Source organism: Drosophila kikkawai, chromosome 3R (genome assembly GCF_030179895.1).
Source record: "Drosophila kikkawai strain 14028-0561.14 chromosome 3R, DkikHiC1v2, whole genome shotgun sequence".
Classification (NCBI taxonomy): Eukaryota; Metazoa; Arthropoda; class Insecta; order Diptera; family Drosophilidae; genus Drosophila; species Drosophila kikkawai.
In genome coordinates this window covers 11,287,774-11,312,990 of record NC_091731.1, presented here as the reverse complement: position 1 = coordinate 11,312,990, position 25,217 = coordinate 11,287,774, and the positions used below count along the sequence as shown (strand labels likewise).

General features: G+C 42.6%; 2 protein-coding genes across 4 annotated transcripts in view; one reads left to right on the top strand and one right to left on the bottom strand.

Moving 5' to 3' along the window:
• Positions 1-46: 46 nt before the first annotated feature.
• On the top strand, positions 47-2,071 carry bb8 (big bubble 8). The gene is made up of 4 exons (XM_017161957.3): positions 47-516; positions 623-1,215; positions 1,278-1,682; positions 1,745-2,071. Exons 1-4 carry the CDS (start codon positions 147-149, stop codon positions 1,967-1,969), a joined length of 1,593 nt encoding a protein of 530 aa, XP_017017446.1. The 5' UTR covers positions 47-146; the 3' UTR covers positions 1,970-2,071.
• Positions 2,072-3,291: 1,220 nt separating this feature from the next.
• Positions 3,292-25,217, bottom strand: part of pnt (ETS transcription factor pointed) — a 60,167-nt gene continuing 38,241 nt past the window's right edge. For 2 of the 3 annotated variants that reach the window (XM_017161990.3, XM_017161991.3), the window contains 3 exons: positions 3,712-4,682; positions 3,494-3,651; positions 3,292-3,427 (listed from right to left, as the gene is read on the bottom strand). In XM_017161990.3, coding sequence (XP_017017479.1) covers positions 3,364-3,427; positions 3,494-3,651; positions 3,712-4,682 — 1,193 coding nt within the window. In that variant the 3' untranslated portion in view covers positions 3,292-3,363. Of the gene's footprint in view, positions 3,428-3,493; positions 3,652-3,711; positions 4,683-6,471; positions 7,953-25,217 lie in introns of those variants that run through there. The other variant, XM_017161992.3, reaches the window with a different exon arrangement.

The window sequence follows — 25,217 nt, the reverse complement described above, 5'->3', positions numbered from 1 at the left end:
CGGAAATTCCCCAAGATGCTCAAAGGAAACCTAATAAAAATAAACAAGACAAAATAAACTTAGTACTAGTACTCTTCCCAGAAAACTTCCGGCTCCAGTATATTCTTTAAAAATTTTCTTCACTATTTTACCTTTTTAACTGTAATATGTTTCGCTGCTTTGGCGCGCTTCTGCGCAGGCGTCCAAGCGGGATGGGCCAACGCTTTGAACACCAAATGCCCGAGTATCTGAAGAAGGTCGAGACGGACAAGGATCCCGAGTTCTCGGCCATGGTGCTCTATTACTATCACAAGGCTGCGCAGACACTGGAGCCGGAGCTAATCAAGGAGATGGCAAAGTATCCGCACTTAAAGGAGGAGGAGCGTAAGCAGCGCGTCAGCGCAATCCTTAATCTGATTGGAAGCGTCTCCACCTCGGTGGAGATTAACTTTCCCATTGTGCGCAAGAACGGCACCTACGAGATCATTACCGGCTATCGCTCTCACCACGTGCGCCACAAACTGCCCCTCAAGGGTGGTAAGTAAACAAGCTCCGATTATTTAGTCTGTTTTCTGGGTAGTCTTACTTGGGCTGGTTCGAATTTCGCAGGATCAGTAATAATTTCCTTCGGCGCTTCCCTTAGGCATCCGTTTCGCCATGGACGTTGACGAGAGCGAGGTAAAGGCCCTTGCCGCGATCATGACATTCAAGTGCGCCTGCGTCAACCTGCCGTACGGTGGATCCAAGGGAGGGGTGCGCATCGAACCTAAGAACTACACTGTGGACGAGCTGCAGACGATTACGCGACGGTACACAATGGAGCTACTGAAGCGCAACATGATTGGACCTGGAGTAGATGTGCCGGCGCCCGATGTGAATACGGGTCCGCGAGAGATGGCCTGGATCGTGGACCAATACCAAAAGACCTTCGGGTACAAGGACATCAATTCGGCGGCTATTACCACCGGCAAGCCCGTCCATATCGGCGGCATCAATGGTCGCAACTCGGCCACGGGCAGGGGCGTATGGAAGGCGGGCGATCTCTTTCTGCAGGACAAGGAGTGGATGGACCTGATCAAGTTAAAAACAGGCTGGGAGGACAAGAAAGTCATTGTTCAGGGCTTCGGCAACGTTGGCTCCTTCGCCGCCAAGTTCGTACACGAGGCTGGGGCAAAGGTAATCGGGGTCAAGGAGTTCAATGTGTCGATCGTTAACAAGGACGGCATCGATATAAATGTAAGTTGCGGTGCCATCCGAATTTCTAAATTCGCTTCCATCATTCCAATCATGTTGGATAGGATCTCCTCGAGTATGTGGCTGAGAAGAAGTCTGTCAAGGGATACCCCAAAGCCGAGGAGACCTCGGAGGAGTTGCTGACCGCCGAATGCGATATCCTAATGCCCTGCGCCACCCAAAAGGTGATCACCAACGAAAACGCCGGGGATATCAAGGCCAAGCTGATCTTGGAGGGGGCAAATGGACCTACTACTCCCGCTGGCGAGAAGATCCTGCTGGAAAAGGGCGTGCTCCTGGTGCCCGATCTCTACTGCAACGCGGGTGGAGTTACAGTCTCCTACTTTGAGTATCTGAAGAACATCAACCACGTATCCTACGGCAAAATGAACTCCAAGAAGACCTCTGAGCTCATCTACGAGTTGCTCAATTCCATCAACGAGTCGCTTAATACATGCCCCGATAGCTTTGTTAGTTGATCCCTCGAATCCTTTGGAACCCTAATTACTCAAGTGCCTTGTTTCCATTCTAGCCAGAAATAGTGGCCAACGAAAAACTGAAGAGAATACGCGAGTGCACCACGGAGGCGGACATTGTGGACTCAGCTCTCCAGACGGTCATGGAGGCGGCGGCCATGGGGATCAAGCAGATGGCCAACAAGTTTGAGCTTTGCAACGACCTACGTCGTGCCGCTTACGTATACTCGGCTTTAAAGGTCTTCGAGGCCATAGAGAGTTCTGGTATTTCCCAGCAGTGATGAGAAATTAATTTTAAATTTTAATTTTAATTTTAAAATTTTGTGAGTTTATTGAATTGAGAGTTTAATAAAAAAATAAAATAAAAATAAAACATCTTTGAACAGATTTTTTGTTGTATTTTCATATCGGTTTTTCTTTTTATTGTTTTTATCATTAGCAATGTTAATGGTAGCTTTAATATTACAATTTACGCCTGTATAAATACAATATTTTAGAATTGCTCTACAACGTAAGTATGTGTTTCTATGTATCAATATAACTTTACGTTTATGCGTGTAGTACGTGGCTAAGCATCTACGAGCTAGACTTATATATTTAATAGCTATACACACACATCATACATCATACATCATACATCATACATCATACATCATACATCATACATCATACATCATACATCATACATAATACATCATACATCATACACCATCCATCAGACATCATACAGGATAATCAACACTTCTCAAACTGTCGAATAACTTAGCGCACTTGGCGCACTAGAAGAAGACTTAGGGCTAGGGCTAGGGGTAAGGTAACCTACAAGTACACATAGACTAACAAGAGTTCGGCCGCACACGGTAGTCGTCCATATCGATATGGTTCGACTGCTGTGCGCCGTTTTACGTTTAAAACTTTTGGGATCGCACGGAAGCGCACAAGATGGTGGATAGGTGTTCGGGGGGAGTACTTAGTGGAAGTGGAAAACTTAGTTGTAGCACAGATTACAGGTTATTTTGTATGTATATAAATACTAGAGACCTACTGATACGCCACAGACTTCATCGTCATCGGCTATATACACTCATGATCTTGAAATGTTATGTTTCTCTGGTGCCCCGTGCGGGTAAAATGATTATGTACGTACATATAACAAAATGTTGCGCTCTAATATCACTTTGGGGACACAATATGCTTTATGGCCTCTATCAACGTTCGATTCTTGCAGCAGAGCATCTATGTGAGAACGAGGAAATCATCACATTGCACACAGAATTCCAAATTTAATTCTTATCCTTTCGTTCCTTTCATTTTCAACTGGTTCTCTTGCCGTGTTCCTATTTGATTTACGACTTACGATGCTAGATCGGCTTAGGACTAACGCTCAAGTATTTTAAATTAATTTCAAATTAATTCAAAAGTCTAATTTTTACACGATAATTACAAGCAAATTGGTGTGACATGTGGGTGGGATTGAGGGGGCTGGAGCTGGATTTGGAGTTGGAGTTGGGAACACTTTAATCTCGTAGCAAGATCGCAGATCGGGGCTGCTGCTTAAAGGCTAACATCACGCTTGGTAAACAATAACGCTCGAAAGTATTTTGCGGTTGGTTGAGTACAATCCGTGGCTGGGAGGCAGAGGCAGGTCACCTGAAACGGCTCCCGATTCAGGCAGCTAGTCCACATCCTTTTTCTCAATCTTAAGATCGTATTTGGCCACCAGCTCCTCGGGGGTGTGTCTGCAAAATGGAAAGAATACTTCAATTAGCATCTTGTAAGCGGAGGTCACAGAGCTCTCGACTTACCCAACAAGATTCTGGAGATCACAGACAAAGCGATAGACATAGCGCTTGCCGGCCGTCTTGTGGATGATGTTCTTGTCGTAATAGTAGCGCAGGCCTCGGCTCAGCTTCTCGTAGTTCATCTTGGGCTTGTTCTTTCGAATGCCCCAGCGACGAGCCACCTGGAGAGAGGAATAAAAAGTAAGTAAAATATTCCAAATACAAATAAATTATAAACGCACCTCATCCGGATCGGTGAGCTTGAACTCCCAGCCATCGCCCGTCCACGAAATGAAACTCTGGCACGTCTTGTCCAGCAGCAGCTCCAGAAGGAACTGCCACAGCTGGATGGGTCCCGAGCCCGTGAAGCATGGCACTCCGCCCTGCGTCGTGTAGCCGCCCAGCAGGCCCTTGTCCAGTCCCAGGGTGGACATGTACGCTGCCGGATGCTGATGGGCATGCGCTGCTCCCCACTGATCCATGGCCGAAGACTGTGCGCTCATCGCCTGGAACTGGGCATCGTAGGGCTGGAAATCCGATCCATAACCGTCGTGGAATCGTCCTCGGCCGTAGGCATAGAACTCGGAGCTGCTGTCCATGTAGCCGTTGCTGTTGCCCGTGCTTCCGTTGCCACTGCCGCCGCTGCCGGCTCCACTGCCATTGGCTCCGCTGGAGGCCTGGCTATGATGCTCCTGGGTGCTGTGGTAATCACTATCATCACCGCCGCCACCAGAGCTGCCACCACCTGTCGGTCCGCTTCCACTGCCGCCGGTGCTGTAGGCCAGGTGAGCGGGCAGGCCGTAGCTGCTGAGATCCGTGGGATCGTTCTGGCTGTTGCTGCCGCCGTAGCCGCTGCTCCCGTTACCGTTGCTGCTCTGGGTGCCCGGCTCCTCTTTGAGCTGGTGTTGCTGGTAGATAGCTGCCATTGCTGCCATGTAGTTAATATTGTTGTTGTTGTTATTGTTATTATTGTTATTGTTGCTGCCCGCATTGGCATTGTTGCTGCTATTCGTGTTGCTGTTGGTGTTGCTTTCGTTGTTATTGCTGCTGCTGCTGCTGTTGTTGTTGCTGCTCTGTTGGACAGCGGGCGGCAGCATGGAGTTATTGTTGCTGCTGCCGCCACTGCCATTGACAGTCGGTTGCTGCTGCTGCTGTTGCGATTGCTGCGGAGGCGGGCTGTTGTTGCTGCGATCGTGTGCATTGCTGCTGTAGCCTGAAATAATGGAAAACATTTCGATTAGATTTGATTTTCATTGGAAACAAGGGTGTAATGGATATGATGGTTTCAGGGAATGAGGGAAATCTTTGTGAATTCTAAAACAGAGTCATACAATCGTGTATTGTAATTTACTTTAAGTATTTAAATTGAAAAATAGAATGTATAAATGGAAATTTTTAAGAGCATATAATTCTTAATTTATAATAACAATACTCTTCATTCAGTAATTAGTTAGTCAGTTGGTAAGTTAATAAAATAAAATCCTAGTTTTCTATTTTTGTTTGTTTGCGATTTCGAATATTGTGAGTGGGTTAAATATTGAAAAATTTTAAAAAAAGCAATGCAGCATAAGAATAGCTTAAAATAAATAAAATAAAAGATGTTGGGATCACATATATTTTATTAAATGTTTATGAAAATATAAAATTTTTAATTTCATATGATCCCAACATCTTTAATTTTATTGTTTGTGGAACTTTTTATGCCTACTCTCTTATTAAAATTTCCAACTACAAAAAAATCGTTTTAAGATAATGTGATTCATTGCTTTCAAGTGCATTAAGCCATCTCTAAAATATATTACACAGCAGCTTTAGATGATTTCATAAAAAGATTTGACTTAATGCCCAAAAAGGCCCTAGGAAACTTAATATTTACCCAAAACTATCCCAGAAAATGTTATTTAACTTAGCCTACGTTCTCCCATTGAGTCGCAAAAAACGAACTAATTATTAGCCTAATAATATTAGCAAACAATCCGTAAAATATGTGATCCAATTAGCCAAACTTTCACCCAACAGTTACTCCTATTTGCAACTAAAATTGACAACAACTAAAGCCATAACAGAGAATTAATCGTGGGAAATTTCACGGCCAAATTTTAAAATGCCTCATGATTCGATATTTCACACGCAAAGACACATTGATTGCGGATTATTTAGCAATTGAAATGAAAATGGGGCGGCACTCAATCGAGCGTACAAGAGAGAGCGTTCGGAAACCAATCAAAATCACAGCGCACACAATCGCAATGCCAGCACACAGATACGCACGCACACATGCCCACATCTAATGTTCTGTGTGAGAGTGTGAGTGTACATTAATTGCGAGCACAGCGAAATTTAACACATTTCGAACAAGTATCTGTGGGATACGAAAAAAAAGCCAACAACGAAAACCTGTTGGCGCTCACACACAAATGCAGCTCTTCTATGTGGCTATCTTGCTCTGGCACAGTGAAGAAATGGTAAGCTTTCGTTACGCTTCCCATTCGCCTGTACTGCGCAGATACAGAGATACAGATACAGATACAAATCCAGATACACTGGCTGGCCAAAGAGTTGGCAGCGCCTCTTTAGGTGCCGCCTCCAGAGAGACAGAAAGAGAGAGAAACGGATTGGGGAAGAGCGAGAAAGATTACCCTCAGATACAGATACGACTGTGGATTTGTATCTGCAGCCGAAGCATCTTTGGATGCCTCACAACCCCAAGCGCAAACAAGCCACTTAATTGCCAGGCACTTATCACTACCAGGTCAATCTGCGTCCCCAAACCCCAGCTCGAATCCAAGCCCAGGCCCTCTGCTGCCCATTCCCAATTCCCAACCCCATTTTCTGCCCAACTTGTTGCGTGTTTGCTGCCGCTGTGTCGCTCAAACACTTAAAAACGAATTACGAACGAATTTAATTATGCTAGCGCTTCTTCTGGTTTGCTGCTCTTCACACCCCAGCAGCCTGGCGTAATTAAAATGTCCTCCATTTGATGTCGGTAAATATTTGCTGACCTGTGCTGAAGAAGTTGACATCCGAGTCCGTGTAGTAGGCACTGCCGTCGCCCCCGAAGGGTGCCATGTCATTGAAGTAGCCCAGGCCCAGAGATGCAGCCGTGGAGCTGCTCAGAGCCCCGACCAGGTTGCTGGCACTGCTGCCGCTCCCCGCGAATCCCTGCGAGGAAGCGCTGGACGTTGAGCCACTCGAGCTGGAGCCGGAGGAGGTGGTGGTGCTGCCCGTGCTGCCGCCGGACAGTCGATGGTGCTCCGCGGATCCATAGTGCGCTTGCTGCTGCTGAAGATGTTGCTGCTGCTGCTGCTGCGCCTGTTGCTGCTGCAATTGTGGGAGATGCGGCTGCTGCAGTGGCGCCTGCTGTTGCTGCTGCTGCTGCTGGAGTTGGTGGTGATGCAGTGGCTGCTGCTGTCCCAGTTGCTGATGCGGATGTGAGTGCAGGTGATGATGCGGATGGTGGTGATGGTGTTGGGCCAGGTGATAGCTGGGATAGTTTTCATAGCTTTGCAGGACCATGTTGCCCTGTTTGTAGTTGTAGTTTGTGCTGCTGCTGGTAAAGTGTTGCTGCTGTAGTTGCTGCTGCTGCTGCTGCAGTTGCTCCTTGTCGCTGTCCAAGGCGTTGGCGGCACTGATTATGGTGGCATTCACTAAAAACGCAGAGGGCGGCATTTCTTCGCTTCAAGTTGATCGGTTCTCAAAAACGGAAACTCCACCTCGCTGGTCAAAGGTCGCGTCATTGACGCTGCTCAATGGAATCTGCGGGATCGGGCTCTATGTGCGTATGTTTGTGTCAACTCCCGACAGGGATCAGGGATCAGAATATGCTGGTGGTACTTGCAGTTGTATTAAAATTGATTTCACTTCACTTTCGGAGCAAACACATATAAATATATTTTAATTTTTGCACTGTCAGCCACAGATTTTCGGCTGTTTTGTGGTTTATGCGGGCCCTAATCAATTGGACGATTGATAAGTCCCAGTCTGCCAAGTAAGAGCTATCGGGGGGATTTATGGGGGCGTAATACTAAGTACTATTCCACTTCAGAGCTCTTCGTCTCAGACGCGATCGTTAATTGTGGTTTATTTTCAGGGGAATTCACTGATCGCACAATTCACACTTTGTTCGCCAGCGAATATTCTGCCATACCGCCGCGAATTCTTAGCACTTTTGCGAATTAATGGCAGTTAATTGTGGGCACTCTCGTCGCTTGAACACTTGAACACTCGCGGAACACTGGCGATAAATTAATGCGCATATCGTAGTGTGGATGTTGACATTGTTTTCATTCCACGCGACAATCAGTGAGTTTTAAATGTGGTTCTCTGATCCCACTGGCAGTTTCTTAAATTCGCCTTTTATCGTATTTTTAGCGCCTCGCCTTCCTTGCGATAACACTGGACCAGGCGGCGTATGAGCGATTTCCACTGGCACGTACTATATAGCAAGATCTTTCAGTTACTGCGAGCGAGCGAGCGACGTTAGCTCCGCCACCTTCGGCATTCGTTGAAGAAATGAAGTTGCTCTGAAGTTGCACTCGGGTTGTTGCCTGCTCGGCCGCCGCTCGGACGCTCGCTTAGCTCCCTCTCGCTTGCGTTCGGGTCGTGTGAGTGTGGGAGAAACGGCGCTCGGGACGCCTTCGGTTCGACTTCGAGATACGACGAGTGTGCCAATGGCAAATAATAATAATCATCATCGGGAATACTTTCACAGGGTGTTTCTCACACTCGCACTCACACTCATACTCATGAGTGTTTCGCTCTCGCTCAATCGGACATCGACTGCTCTCTTTAGCTAAGTTAGTCGGTGTTAGTTAGTGGCAGCGTCTAAAAAAGCAACTCAAATTAAATGGCCCGGCCGCTGCGCATTTGAGGCGAAGTTGTGTTTGTTTAAAGAGATCGAGTGTTCGAGATTTGCCTCCAAACTTGTTGATTTCAAATAATTATAATTTGCCGCAAAAAAACTGTTATTTAAATGTGTAAATTGTTATACAACATTTGAAAAAAGTTATACAATTTATGGGATAATTGTAATAAATATAATCAGTAATCTGAACAGCTCAATAAACTTGTACCTTGTGTTTTTTAAACACCTTTCCTGCTTATTAGTTTATTTCTATTTTAAAAACCAAAGTTTTAATTAAAATCCAATTATTCCTACATGTTTGCATCTTCAAGCTTATCCAAAAGCTTAGATACAATTATTTGAAATTTTTTAAGATACATATCTAAGACCCCCAGTTACATACATAGTAGTATTGTTAATTTCCCCTGTGCAGTTGTACAGTTTTTGATGGAAATTGGCTTTTCAGATCATTAACAACGCCGACTGACCCGTCAAAATGGCCCTCGCCAACGAAAAGACAGAGAGGAAAGACATTAACAGATACAATACAATAGCGGTGGGGAGTGGGACAAAAAGATACAAAAGTATCTCCTCGGCCCACTGGCCAGTTGGCTGAGATTGCTGGCTCTTGGCGATCATCATTACCATGATGATCGAGTGGGCAGCAGCAGCACATCATCGGAGACCGCTACATGGAAAGCGTATGTATCTCACAGATACTTGCGTATGGAAGCAAAGTGGGATTGGTTGCCGTCACTCACACATAAACGCGATCATGAGATCATGCCAAAAAATTCATTAAAAAAACAAAACATTCGAGAGCAAGAAAAGCATAAAAAACGAATTTAAAAATTAGTTAACCATTCCAAACTGTAGGCGTACGTGTCTTCGTCACAGATACACATATGTTTATGTATTATATAAATTTCAGTTTGGCTTTTTTTAAAAATAAAAAAAACAAAAACAAATAAAAAATGGTGGCCCGAAGCTCTGGAAACGTGTTTTGGAGCATTTTTTCTCGCCGTCCGCCAGCCAATGACAATTTACTGTGGATTTTTCGGGCTAAGCGAGCGCAAAACGTGAAATCCGAAATGGCACGTTCCCCCTGCCAAAAGATAGATCCACGGCTAAGTGGATAAATTGCAACTGTTTCCCTGTACTGTAAATGCAACGCCATGGCGAATATTTGCCTTATCAAAACAGAAGGGCAACCACTGACTCCCCTTATCGACCACTGATAGCCGCTGCAAGAGCTTCCCAACAGCAATGGCCTCAGGTGGCTGGCGTTTCCTGGAAAACTCCAGCTGATAAAGCACAAAAGCAATGCACCGCAAAAAATCTCATTTATTTTCTAGCTAATTCAATGATTTTTATACATATATAATACTGCAATTATCACATAATTTTCAGGCTTTTGACTAAATATAATTTTGGATGGTTTTTATATATTTTAAATGTAATTTTCCATATTAAATATAAATTAAGATTTAAACATAATTTTTCCTTCAAGAGATTGACTTTTAATCTTTGAAATATTTAATTTTTAACAGATTTTAAGCCGTTTCACGTTTTTCAATTTCATATTTTGTTGAAATAGAAATATTGATAAATGTATTTTTCTCAGTTTATGAGGGGGTTTACCTGAAACCGCGTGGCCAATTTAACGGCATACATAATAAATTCGTATAAGGAAGCCCCAAAACCAAACAGCTGTTGACCATATTCGGCTGTAACCACAAAAGGATCGCTTAGTTGGGCTTCTTCAGAACTGTTTTTTTCAGAAGCTTTATTTTGGGGCACTTAAGAATTCCGGCAGCACACGCCAGTGAGGGAATAATCATATAATGTAAAATAAATATTGAAAATATGATGTCTTTCGTGAGCTTCTTGTCTCTCCACTGTGTTTTTGCCTTTGATTTGCTGCGTAAAGTGGCGGAGAACAATAGAAAAACAAGCGGAAATACAAAAAACTAAAAAATAAAAAACTCAGTGAAAGAAGAGGAGCTACCTGAGGGAAAGAGACGGCTGATGCGCCTCGCTTACGACCATTTCCGGTTGAAGCACGTGCGCACATTTCGAAGAGGAGCGCAACTCGGCTCGGCTCGGCTCCTCCTCCTCCTCCCCCTGCTGCTGCTGCTTAACCCGCCGAAAAGCCACCACCAAAGCGGAAAACCAATCACAATCTCATAAAACCGGCGACACTTCCACCCAAAAAAAAAAAAAAAAGAAAAAGAATATACACACAAAACCAGACGAGGAGTAAATGTAGATCCTACTTGTCCAAAACGCACACGTTCGCCGCCAAGGGTTAACACAACAATTATCATTGCCTCGAATGAATACCAAATGAGATGATGATGATGGTGTGTGCCAAAAAAAAGGAACCGAAAAAGGAGCAAGATGGAGGGAGAGTACTTTCAGTTGAATTTCAATTAAAACTTGTTTCTCGCGCACAAAGGGATTACACGCTTAATGCAATAAGGACGAACCGGAGAGAGAGAGGAGGAGTTGCAGGAAGCGCCTACGGAGCGAACAAAGGATAGCGATGAAGGAGCGACGAAATAGTCCTGGATTCCTCCTACCGATCTGCCAACAGCTGTCGACTGACACTCGAGATCGGCCCTTCACAATTGATATCAAATTAAAGGAATACGGGAATGTAATCCCCGAATCGTATCCCCGCTGAATCCCTGCTGCACGTGTGCAAATTGCACTCGTTGCACTCCGCTGCCAGCACTTCCGGCCCCATCTTCTCCCCGTCTCTGTCCCGCTAATGTAAATCGGATGTCAATGGATTGCGCGTGAGGCATATCAATTAGAGGCGGGAAAGAGACGGCCGACTAGCCCGGGGAGAACCTGTTGGATAGCTATGCCAAGCAAGCCACATAACATAAATAAATAAACTGTTAGGCAGCAGCAAAACGGAAGGAAATCGTAAACACAGGCCAGTATGCAGTACGTAGTATGTAGTCGATGTTTTGACACGCATACTATCGTAATTACGGCCTAGCTTTTCAGCTTTTTTTCTCAAATCTGTCTTGGCCCACTGCTCTGCGCCTACCCACCTGTTCTGGAGATGGACCCGAGGCTGAGCTGGAACTGTAGCTGCAGGCTGAAGCTGCTGCTTCCGTGCAGGGGCCAAGAATAATATCAATTTCCTATGTAAACCGCGCTGTTCCTGCCGTAGAAATACCTGCGTTTTGACAACAAAATAAACAGATGCAACATCAGCCACCGCTGAAGAGCTGCCTTAATTGTTGGGAGCTGTAAACAAGACACACACACTAAATACAAACAACAATAATCATAATAGTAGCGCTCTGCATGCGTTTCACAGCTCCTTGCGAGAGGCTGCCTAGCTGTCTGGGGAGCGGAAATGAAACCAGATACTTTGATAGCAACGCATGTGTGGAACTGGAGCTGGGAGCTGGGAACTGGAGATCACTGGAGATTGGTGGACCTGCAGATGATACACATGTATTTGCCATTGCACTTATCGATCTTGATTAAGCAAAACGCTGCCAAGTGCTCTTGATACCGATGCAGATTGCTGAAGTAGGATATGATCCTGCAGTTGCTAAATGCCGAAGATGTCATTGATCTGATCTTTTCAGATCTTGAGGCACATCTATCTATCAAAGGCAGCCTGAAAGCTGAGAACTTCTCCACTCACGATGACTTTTGTGCGAGAAATGAGACACTAACTGATGCTGCCTGGGAAATGATTGAGGAAATCGGAGCTCTCAGACAGGTGGATCTTGATTATGGATCGGGTTTTCTAAATTGGCTGATCATGTTAGGGAAAGAGATTTGGCAAAGAGATTTTGCTATCCAAACAGATGGCATCTTGTAGAGTTTTTAGGATTATTTCCAAGGGTTAGCTAATAGAAATGATCTTGTTAGATATTATTAGAGATTTTTGTATATTTTAAGAAGTTTTTATATATAAAGTTCCTTGGAAACGAACTAGCTAACGTAATATACTGATTTGATACAGCAAATTAGATTTTTTATGAGCCGGAAATGATCGGGCTTAGATATCGCGTAGGGATTCCCTTATGTTTATGTAAATTTTTTTATCTTATCTTTCAGGATTATAACACCAACTGCTTCTGCTTTAACTTGAGATCATATCAGTATCTGGGAAATCCCTTCAATAATTAGACATATTACCCACAGCAAAACATTCTGACAAACCGGAAATGATCATTGATCGAGAGATCTTCAATCACAACTCCTTGCAGTCAGGATCTTCCACTATTTATTCGTTATGTTTGTGTGTGTTTGCCAGGAACCTGGTCAGATGTACTGCTGGGGAAACAGTTGGCCAAAAGACAAAGACAGAGAGAGAGTAAGAGAGTGACTCGCTAAATGGCTCATTTATGGCCGTTTCCCACTGCGCGGCAACAACGCACCCGGGCAGTGTGGCATGCGGTCACCTCCGGCAAAGGCAAGAGTACCGCAAAAGCAGAATCGAATGAACCTGAACCTGAACGTGAACCTAAACTCGAAAACCTAAAACCCAAACCCGAATCCAGAACCTTAACGGCAACAGCGGGGGTGGGGCAGGGCCAGTTGCAGGGCAACTCAAGCGGCTGACTAAATGTCAGAGAATTCACCTGCACCTGTCCGACTATCACCATGCCAACAACAAGAATAACAGCAGCACCAGCAGCAGCAGTAGAAGTGAGGGAGAGAAATGCTCGGTATATATCGTATATATTGTAAAAAAAAAAAGGAAAAACTGCGTGCGTCGACAGAATTTCGAACAGCGACAACATGTGTTGCTACTAAACTCGATTAAAAAAAAAAGAACTGAAATACAGGGGCAGAGGAGGTCAGGGCTAAAGGGGATAGAGGGACAACAACTGTTGTACACCGCTGGTTTTTTTATATTTTATAGTGTTCGATGCAGAAACAAAATAATATAAAAGCATAGGAGAGTTAAGATACTAAGGGAATCTATATTTATGAAAGCAAATTTCATTCTATATATTCTACCACTAATTTGTTATTAATAAAATAAGTTAAGCTCTGGCCAAAAAATCTAATTTTAACCTTTTTTAAAATGAATTAAGGGAGTTAAAGTTTTACATATTTTTCTACTATGATATACCTTTAATATACCTTGTAAAAGTTCCTATAAGTAAAAATGTATCTCTTTCTGCCAGTGCATATCTGTCAGGGTCAGATTGCCTGATCACAGATACACACTCACACACACACACACTCACATCGCCCACACAATACCCGAGTGTGAGAAACTGCAGGCAGCCAGTGTTTCTGCTCCTTCCAACTTCCTCCTTCCTCATTCCTCATTCCTTCTTCCTTGTTCCTCCGCTCTCCTTGTGTTTACCCCGGGCGAACAAGATGCAGTCAAGCGATATTGGGATATTAGAATGCCCGACATACGGAGCGAAGGCGAAGGATCTATGGAGGCTCTCGGGGATCTACCTGCCGGGCCACTTTTGGGCTTGCCTAATTTACTTGTGCCCCAGGATCATTGTTGTGCCTCATTCATTCACAAAAAAAAAAAAAAAAAATGCTGAAAACTGAAATCTCTACCCTGGCGAGGCATTGAACTGCTGCTGCTCTTAGGGATTCTCAAGGTGCATCGGTACGGAACTAAAGGAAGTAAATTACCGGATGTTGTCTACTCATTCGCCTGTTGTTCTTTTGCTGGTCCTCAGACCTCTTTGGCCATTCATTTCGTATTCCTTTGCTTTGATTCATCGAAATGTCCTGCGGCTCCTGCCTTTTGTCGACGACCTTGCTTGCTGCTCACTTTTCGCATGAAACCGAAACCGATGCGAACAAAACGAGCTGAATGCAAGCCAATAAAACATTTTGCCAATCCCTGGGATACACCTTCCGAGCAGAGCTCCGAGTTGGAGTGGTGGTGGCTATCGTGGCATCCTGGCAGCACTTTAATTACTCACCTCGTATGCAATGCGTTTGTAATTGCCATCAACTATTGGCCAACTCTCGATAGTTGAGGCTTTCCCACGCCCGTTGCAGGGGTGGTCGAGAGCAAAACCCACTAACTTGTTTATAGTTTTGTACTTTGTACTTTATTTTTTTCTCCTTTTTGATAAATTACCCAACAAATGTCGAGGAAGAGAGAGAGAGAGAGAGAGTTGCAGGCAGGACCCGCGTTCCAGCTCATTGCGCGGTAATGTCTCGTTAAAGGACACGAACAAGTTGCGAGGGTGGAGCGTGGGAGCGATATTTACTTTTTATGGGACATAACTTTTAAACGGCAGACAAATTAGGAAAAAATAACGAAATATTTAAGCGATTGCTTTGATAAGGTTAACAGTTTTGTAATTAACTTGATGATTTTTTTAGAAAGCCAGAGTTCTTAATTACATTGCATTGTTTTAGAAAGTTTTCCAAAGGAAATTTTCATATGAAAGTCTGAAAATATGAATTTTTTTTTTTTTTGCACTTTAAATTGTAACCCCAAGGTGGCACTTTCCATATCTTATCTAAGGGCATCGAGTGGAGATACTTTGCATTGCCAGATACTTACTGGCGACTAAGTAAATAGCGTAAAAACCTCTTGGGCAAACACTGGGCTACAAGGGCGACAAAGATGGCAAATAGCAGCGAATGAAACAATACTTGGCGGGACAACAACATCAGCAGAAACAACACAAGAAACAGGGAAAATATCAACAAATCAGCTGCGCAAGCGCACAGATCAAACGACGAAAGGCCGACAGCTCTCCTCGGCTCTCAGTTCGGCTTGGAAATACACAAAAAAGTACAAATTTTAAGGCGAGAGACGGCGGCTCGACACTTTAAAAAAACTGCCAGCAGAGGAGCGGAGGTGGGGCCCACAAAAAAACAAAAATTAAAGCTAAAGCAAGCTGAAAATTCAAATTTATTTACACTTTGACGCATTTAAAACAAAGAGAGCGGTAGATACAACAACAAAAATTTAGGGGAAAAAAAACCACAACAACACGGGGGAAAAAAGCATAAAATAACGAAAAGAGAGAACACAGCCAAATGTAGACAAATAAATGACACAAAACAGAAGGCAACAACAAAAACAATGGCTATAACGATGTGAAAATTAAATGAAAATGAATAAAAAAAAAAAAGGGAGAGAAGGAGACGGTGGAGCCACTAAGCAGGGCAGGCAGGTCTCAAACTGATAAAGATCAGAAAATAGCAATAGCAGGCCAGAGTCGAAAGAAACATTAACGGGGCCGACTGAGAAATGTTCAAGTTTTGCACAGAATTTACGAGTCGTCGTCTCTCTGCTCTGCTCTGCTCTGGTCTGAGCCAGGCCAAATTGCATTAGCCCCGACTCCGGCGGGGAAAAGGCGAGGGAAATGAGAATTTTCCCACGTTTCGACTCCGTTCGCTCAGGTGTTTGAGTTGGACAAATTATCGCCACAAACGGACCGACCGACCGACCAACCAGCAGAAGGAGCTGCGTTGCACACCCGAAGGACCTCTACACACATACAGAGGTCCTTTTGCACGGTGGTTGCATCCACGATAGCCATCGCATTGCTCTGCACCACCAGCACAACACCGCTTGCAGCCCCTAAATCATCTGAGCCCTTGGCCCAGGCACTTGCTGCTGCACTCTGGCGGAATTTCGCCCTCATCAACCCTCTCGCGCAGGTTCAACTTCTCACTATTACACAGAGAACGATGCCACACTAAGTAACTACTTTAGTTAAAATGTATCTTTAGGATACTTGCAAAAGACCCAAAGGAAGAATAAGTTGCTGAAACAGTTTCAAATAATTATTCCCTTGATTTTATTGCTTTATAGAACTGTGCTACCTTCTTATAAACTAATAATAAACTAAACAAGAAAGGAAGCTAACTTCGGCACGCCGAAGTTTGTATACCCTTGCAGATTGGTTTTAATATTTATGTCATAAATTATAATGCCGAAAACAGACACTAAACTGAGTTACATACCATTTTACCTATACTTATTATGTTTACAGTTTGACAGTTACAGTTATACATTCCCAGCTTTACATTTTCTCTACATCTGCGGATCGCTTCTATGGCTGCTATATGATATAGTTGTCCGACTTTCATAAAATGTATACCAAAATTCTATAATAATAAGTAAAGCTCATATCTCAGAGTAGATGAAAATACGTTGAAAAACAACGAAGTTATAATTTTTTCTATTACTTTCCCTATCGTTCCTATGGCAGCTATAAGATATAGTCGTCCGATTTTCATAAAATTTTTACCAAAATTTTGAAATAATACCAGAAGCTCATGTTTCAAATTAGATTAAAATACGTTGAAAAACAACGAAGTTATAATTTTTTTGATTAATTTCCCGATCGTTCCTATGGCAGCTATAAGATATAGTGGTCCGATTTTCATAAAATTTTTACCAAAATTCTGGAATAATATAAAAAGGCTATGTCTCAAAAATGTTGGAATAATATTGAAAAACAGCCAAGTTAAAATTTTTTTTCTAAAAATTTATCGAACATTTGTATGGCAGCTATATGATATAGTCGTCCGATCCGGCCCGTTCCGACATATATAGCAGTGAGAGTATATAGAAGACTACATGCAAAGTTTCATTCAGATAGCTTTAAAACTGAGGGACTAGTTTGCGTAGAAACGGACAGACGGACGGACAGACGGACGGACAGACGGACAGACGGACAGACGGACAGACGGACATGGCTAGATCGACTCGGCTGTTGATGCTGATCAAGAATATATAAACTTTATAGGGTCGGAAACGTCTCCTTCACTGCGTTGCAAACTTCTGACTGAAATTATAATACCCTGCAAGGGTATAAAAATATTATATTATATATTTTTTTTCTGTGTAAATACCCCTATGGCATATTTCCCTTCCCCTATTGCCACATTTGTTGCATTTCCCATATTCCGATTGCATTTCTATATAATTTTAATATTTGCCTGCAGAGAGACAAGTGGTGTTACACCTATGTGTGTGTGTATGTTGTTGCTATTATTTTGTGTTTTTGTTTTTGGGTTGACAAGTTCCCAAGGTTTTGGGTCAGTAGAGCTGTTATACTCCACCAAAGAGAGGGTGGTTTTCCTGCATCGGATTTATCTTGGTTTTTAAGTGTTTGTTTGTTGATTTTAGCATCGTAATTTCGTGTTGTGTTGAGGTTTCTCAAGTGGGGAGAGATACAACCGGAAGTTGGGAGAAGTGGTAGGGTAGGGGTATATTATGATTTTAGGGGCTGAAAATATAATATATGATTTTTGGTGAAAATAAAACTGGTTTCCTTATTAAATTCTTTTAAATATAGAAGTCGTTATCTACTTGTAAAACCTTCAATTTTTTTTATATTTCTTACTTTTTCCCTTCATCATTTCACAAATCGATCCTCTTGTCTATTTCCCATCAATCGACCGTGAATCCCCCCAACGATTCACGAAGAGAAAACAAATTTTCAACACAATTCAATTAGCGCACACACGCGGCCGCAAAAATCAAAAACCGAAATTGTTAATGAAAATTGCAAAGTGACCCCTCCCTCTCGCAGCCTCTCCTCTCGATACAGAAAGTAAATAAACACGAAATGCATTTGGAGAGGAGGAAAACACGAAAAAGAAAAGCTGATGGAAAACGCCTTAAAGCGGAAATATGCAAGGAAATTGCCAAGGCGCTGACAGCAAATTAATCGAGTTGCTATTCCAACGTCTAAGGAATCTAAGAAATCGATGGATGGCGATGGAATATGGTGACTCCTGGGGTCGAAGGTTAGGCGGCGGATATTTTGACGCAAATGCAGCGGAAATTGCGGCCACAAAATGTCCCCAAAAAAAGAGCACTGAAGACCGAAAAACTCCTCCGAAAAAAGCCAGAAGCCAGGCAGTTAAAAGATGAAAAAACCAGAGCAGCAACCGCAGACCGAGACATAATTTCATCAGTGTTATTAATTTTAGCGTTGAAATTTGCTTTAATAATATAATTAATGTCTGCCCGGGCAACCAGAGGGAGACAGGGGTATTGGGAGTGAAAAGACAGGCAGATAGAGCGGCGGCTTCGAGGGAGAGAAAAAAACGCAGCCTCACATCCGGTCAACATTTTGTCGCCGCTCGCCGTCTCTCTCATGTGAACTCTTTTCAAAAGGCAACCAAATAAATAAGGAAAAAAGACAAAATAAAGCGAAAAAAAAAAAAACGGAAAAAGAGGTAAACCAAATTACAGCCCAGGGGGCGGGCGAGGGCTAAGGCCGGGACGGAGGGAGCCAACTCTTGGCGGATTGTCTGCAAATCCAAAACGAGTTACAGTTCATTCATTCCCAGCCGGGCACACACTCATTCATTGATTCACTCGGCCATTCATTCGGTTCGTCGAGTCGTTCGCCAACCGGCTTCAGCCTGAGCTTTTCTATCTATGCATAAGCCTTATAGCTCCATTGATCCAACGGATGTCGGTTCGGTTCTTTTTCTCCGAGATCTGATATTCGAGTCGATTTCATTTATCTGTTTCGTTTGCCAGCCGTTTGTTGCGAGTTAATAATTATAAATTGGCGTTCGCTCGTTGGGCAACTAGCGTTGGCACAGACCCCCGCGAGATACATTTGTATCTGTGCATCTGTATCTGTTAGTTGTGGCTGTAACTGTGCGCCTGTCAAGACTATTTCTCCATTTTGTCGCTTGGGTTTTTGTTTGCCTAATTCTTAATGATGCATAAAGTGCTTCGCCTCCGAAGTGGTTGCTTGGCACATGGAGTTTTGAAAGTTGATTGCAAATTAATTGCCAACACCCGCCAGCCTCTGCTCTAGGTTTATTCTCTTAGATATTATTACCTTTTAATTAGTTTTTTTTCTCAGATTTGTGATATGATTTTATGACTTTAAAAGGTTAAAAATGAATAGTGTTTAGAACTTGACTATCCAAACCATTGTTCTGTTTGAACTATCAAGGCTAGGACTATTATACATTTTAAATACTTCTATCATTATAATCGATCTTTCTACTCTTTAGTTTACTCTTAATAGTTAAATCCCTGCCTCCACATCTTATTGATATTACTATTCTCTAACCGCTGGCAAGATACACGCCTGAGTAAATGGGTTACCTCCAGCCCCAGAATTCCAGTTCAAGGTAGTACGTACCCTAGCTATAGCGCTGCATATATAAAGGCATATATCACTCTATATGGCCTGCATTTGCATCTGAAATCAAATGCAATTCGTCTCTTTCAGTTTCACGTTTCGTTCATTACCTTTTCGGGCCTCCAATCGCACTCACACACACTCCCTCCCGGCCTCCCCCACTATTAGCGGCTTTTGCATTATACAAATTTAATGTTTAATTTTTTTTCTCCCCCTATGTTGTTGTTCTTTTGAGCGTTCTTTGTTTTAGATGAACTCGACCGTAACGCTTTTCTATGGCGTAAATTTACATCTACATACGTAACGAAATAAAATGAAAAAACAGAAAAAAACAACAACAGAGTGAAAAATAAAGGTAAAAAATAAAACGTAAAAAATTAAAGTTCGAGGAGACGACGCTGCCGTCGACAGGCAGCAACTATAACAATAACAATAGTGTGGCTGTTGATGTGCCGGCAGCAACATCAGTTCCACAGTTCCAATCTCCAGCTTGTCGGAATCCCATTTGGAATCCACCGGGGGAACCCACCGTAGTATTAGAACCAATGTCGGTTGGCTGCGAGTCGGATTCAGCTGAATATGGTAATAAATTAAGCGAAATCCGCGTAACTCTGCCCCAGAGCGTTGAGACAGATAAGTGTGTATGCCCCCGTGCTGCCAGCCAGGTGATACGGTGGCTATAGCCTACTATATGTGCTATAAGTGTGTGCTGTTATGCAAGCCACTCAGCAGACCAACCGCAGAATGCAGCCAACTCACACCGCCGGAGTGGAAACAATGCCAAGGAATGCAGATCGTAGGGAGAATTTGACTGCGAAAATGGGTTACGACGGTGAAGATGCCTATTTTTGAATAAATATAAGCTCAAAAACCTTAGAGAAAATATTTTTTTTAAGAGTAAATTTAAAAAGTAGATACCAAAGAATCGTATAATCCTTGTAAACCATTGTTTTAATAAACTTCTTCAATTTTCATTACTATTCAAAAGTAATTCATCTATAATAGTTTCTCCTTATCAAATCTACAGTTCAATTATAATATACATTTCGTAAAATATTTCCTATAAAACAGGGTATTTAAATAAATACCTTTTTTTTAATCACAATAAAACCAAAACTGGGAAAAAGGCTTTGCAAGTGAAAAATGGCAGAAAACCGAAAACGTTGACTTGACTTTTCACAGCTCTCTGCGCTCTGGCACCCACCCCTCCTAAGCCACTGGGCCTCCCCCTCCGCCTTCCCCCTTAGCACACACCACACCCATAAAAGACCCCAGATCGGACTCGACTTTGAGGTATACAAAGCCATGGAGGCTCCGCCAGGTAGAGCTTCAGTAGCAGTTGCTCTGATCAGCGAAGCGCGCAGGCGCGTAGTCCGAAAACTCCCAACGGCGTCGACTATGTTAATTAGTGACAATGTGATTTCTGGCCCTGAAGGCGCTGCTGCGCCCCCGCCCTCGGGCACGCCTCCACTCTGGGCAGCCAGCAGGGCGAATGATTAATTTGCTGGCACTGAAAGCGGACTTCAGCCTGAAGTGGGTTGCCTTAAATTCCGCTAAATGCCATAATAATATGCTTCTTTTTTCCAACCGACCTACGGCTGTTCTTCTTCTGCGTCTTTTCTGGTTCTTCTACGATTCTTCTGCATTCGCAAAACAATGGCGTTGAAATTAAAAATGAAATTCCACTTTATGACCTTAACAAATTTGCAATCAACATAATTCCCCGTGTTATGACTCTTTAAGCTTTATGTTGCGTATCGAAAAAGATTTCTTTTCCGTACTCCAAAAAAAAGCTAACTTCTATGACTTTTCGGCTCTCTTTTATTTTCAGGGGATCTGCTTGGTGGCCTTAGCAATTTGTGGGAGGTGAAAACTATCTTGCGTTAATGGCTGAATTTAACGTAATTAATACGCAGAGGCAGTAAATGAAGTAGAAGTTGGAGCTGGAGCAGAAGCCATCGTCCGAGGTGATCATATTTCCCATTTTGGCCTCACATTGTATGGTAATGGGACAGGGATTGGGTGTGTTCTTCTTGGTAGGTATTTAATTTCATACGAACTGGATTCCCGATAATTCCGCTGGGGTTATTACATACGTTTTATTCATATTTTTCTGCTAATGTATAATTATGTGCTTTTCGAATTCCACGGAACTGTAAAATTGCCTCGTTTTGTGGTCTAATTTTTTATTTGATATTTATGCGGAAAATAAGTGAGGAAAATTACGGGTAGAAAAATATATACAAACATAAATGGGTTTAAAGATGGAAGAAGTATAATATTTATTATTTAGGGAAATATAAACACGATCTATTATAATCTGAATTAATCTAATAAACTATAGAGTCCTTAAAATATATTTTCCTTTATTTTTCTTCTTCCAAAAGTATTCCAAAAGTATTCTAGTATGTAAAATACTTTTCAAAAACCATTAATATTTAAAATAATATAAATATTCTGCGTCATAAATCCTTCTTCTAAACCCTACACCCCACAGCTACCCATGCAAATCAAATCGATGCCCTGACAAATGAAAGTGAAAACGCTGAGCACACTTTTCCACCATTCACGATGACTGTCTGTCTGTCTGCCACATGTCTGTCTTGGCGAGAACGTAAAGATTGTCATTCCATTGTCATTTTCAAAACCAACAAACTGTAGCTAAACAAGTGAGGTAGAGGAGTTGCCGAAGCACCCGAGAATTTACAAACTGTCACATGCGAAGAGAACCTCTGAAGACATGTGACTGAAGATGGAGTTGGGGATGGGGCTGGGACAGGGATTGGAGGTGCTCAGTCGGATGGATCTACAAGTCAAATGTGCATTAAATGTGTCATTCTGCGAGGCAACCAACTAAGCAGATCGGGGGATCGGTGGGGGATCTGAAGCCGGAGTTGGAGCTGTTCTATGGTCGGTTGATCGGTCGGTTGCCTGGGCTGAGGTTATATGGAGCTGGGCCACATTGCCTCAGCTCCGATGATGATGATGATGAATCAACAGCCGGCAAGGGGCAACAATGGCAACTCTTCAAGCTTGGACAAACATTTCACGCATCAGGCACTTTATTATGTAGAAATAAAAAAACACACAGAAAACACAACATCAGCAGCCGTCAGAGGAATAAAGGCAAATGCGAATACCAAAAACTTCATGAATGGGGCAAATAGCAAATGGCAAATCATAGAATAGGAACAGCTACAGGGCTTTAGAGCTATAACCATGGCGATTTTCGCAAATCTAAATTTAGTGAACAATGGCGAGAGACTGGAAATGATTTTCACCGCAGCTCCGGAGGTAAATAAACTTGATTTCTCTCTCTTCTTCGACTTGGGTTTCATTAAGGGTTCGTTCGTTTTGTCGGCATAATGACATCATGCGAGTGTAAAACAAAAAACAAATCAAATTTGAAAAGAGATATATGGCGAGAGAGCAGAACAATGACTGAAGAAGCAGCACAGGGGCAAAAAAAAAATATAAAAAATTAAAAATCAGCAAAAACAAAAAAACAACCAAAAAAAGGCAGCGGCAATTTTGCGTGCAAATATCTAAGATACACTAGCCTAGATACGCTCTCAACCAAAACATCGAAAGACCCTGGTCATGATGGGGTCTCTAGTCTATAGTCCGTCGAACAATCATGCAGCTCACATATGTATCCGTATCTGTATCTGTATCTGTATCTGCGGCTATTGTATCTGTGATTCAGTTTCGACCGCTGACTAAGCGTTAGATGCGCGTACCGAAAGCCGATCGAAATATAGTACACAGTTTCGGTATGAGTGCCGAATAACAACACCCGACTTGTGCATAAATTCCAGCTGTGTTAAAGTGCAGCACCGTAAATCATTCAACTACTGTAGTAAACCCTCGCCCCCTCGCTCTCCCCCTCTTTAGGGGGCATCTTGGCTGCGATGATGAAACTTTGAAGCATTTTCAGCTTTTTTGCGCTTCGCTGATTCCGCTTGTAGGTGTTGCACAGTAGAAGGTATAGAGGGGGAGATGATCGGGGGTGCCTAGGCTAGTGGGAGGGTCAAATTAAATGAAGAATACAGAGGGAAAAATGAGAAAAGACGCAGTTCGTTGGCCATAGCAAAAGTGAAGCGTGTTCATGACACTGTTTTCATTATTATTCGGCTGTTGGAAGATTTGGAAACTCGTTTGCCAAAGGCATGAACTCGATTCTTAATGTGTGTAATTAAGGGGTTATATACAGTTGTGATAGTCGAAAAAATCGATTTTTTTTTTATTGCATATTCTTAAAGTATATACTGTTGAGAATACTCTCACAAAAATGCATAACGATCGGGGCATTAGAACCGAAGTTGTAGCTATTTATAGCGCACAACCTGCACGTCGGCCGGAACAAACTTGAAACTTTAAACGCGATTATCTCAGAATCGTTTTTTTTCGAAGTTACCTTTCCCGTGGACACGATTACTAAAAAACTATTAATCCGATCGACACCAAATTTTGACCACTTATTTATTATCTCAAAAACTAGTCCGTGAACGAAGGATTTTCAATTTTTTTGAAAACTTCCTTTTGTAGAGCATAAAAACCGATAATTTTACCATTTAAAAAGGACATTTTTTGTTAAAATCGTCGCCATTTTTTTTTAAATCAAAATTTTTACAAATCCTTCGTTCACGGACTAGACAATTCAATATACTAACGAAATTTTTTTTAATTTTTGATTTCTGATGAACCGTTCTCGGGATATGATGTCCACCGCAAGTCACTATCGGAAAAAGAGGGTATTTGAATTCGGCCATAACTTTTTTATTAGTTAATATTTTTTTATAAAAAAAATTTAAATAATTACCCAGAAAGATGTACTAAACAACGCCGGTAAAACATTTTAAATAAATATTCTTTATGGTGTCAAAAAAAAATCGAAAAAACTTCATATTTTTGCGCGGTACAACTGTATATAACCCCTTAATCATAATTTGTTTTTAGTTTTAATGAGTGACTTTTAAGGCCTGTCCGTGAAGGTTTTAAGCCCTCAATAACGATGGCACACCTGGATGCCATAAAAGCAAACGCACTCATCTGCATAATTGGCCTCTATCGAAGGAGTATCGAAGGAGTTGAGTGCCAGGAGCCGGGTTAAGAGTGTCAACGAGTCACGCACTCGGCAACCTTTAAGCCTCGATCCCATTTCCCATCCCGTATATAGAGAATTCCCGCCGGGTCAATCCATTTTTCACACAGTCGTCCACAAACTAGCCGTAACTTTCGTATGCAAATACGATCGGCAGGGGAAAATCATCAATAATATGCAAATGCAGCAAATTAATGACTGACAAAAAGACAATCGAAACGAATTAAGAAAAGCCAGACCAACCTCTGAGCAGCCACAAACGATCCGAACTGATCCGATCCGAGTCGCATAATTTGCGTAGATGCGGGCCTGCGCAGGAACAACTAGCCGACTAGCCGAGACGAGGCTCCGGTGGAGGGGGCCCCCAGCCGGTGGCTTTATCCACAAGATTGGAATAATAATAACAACGATGACAACAGGGGCTGCCTCTGCAGCAACAAAACAAATGATTGAATCAAATTGACGACCAGAACCTAGCCACCGAAGCCATCGTTATGAGCTACATGTGTCCGGCCACACTCTGACATTGAAGGGAGATTGGGTTTTCTTTAAGATTTTGAAGATATATTTAAAGAGTATTTTTAATGATTAGAAATAAATGTTCTAAAAGAGGAAGAATGAATCTTTAGATGAGATAAAGATATACTTTATAGAGTTGTAAAAAATTAGAATAGATTTTGCAAGATTTTAATACAC

Excerpts from the sequence above, each read along its gene's own strand:
- bb8 (XM_017161957.3), top strand. The coding sequence starts at position 147 with ATGTTTCGCTGCTTTGGCGCGCTTCTGCGCAGGCGTCCAAGCGGGATG. Across the intron at positions 517-622 it reads CAAACTGCCCCTCAAGGGTG|GCATCCGTTTCGCCATGGAC; the intron begins GTAAGTAAACAA and ends CGCTTCCCTTAG. Across the intron at positions 1,216-1,277 it reads AGGACGGCATCGATATAAAT|GATCTCCTCGAGTATGTGGC; the intron begins GTAAGTTGCGGT and ends CATGTTGGATAG.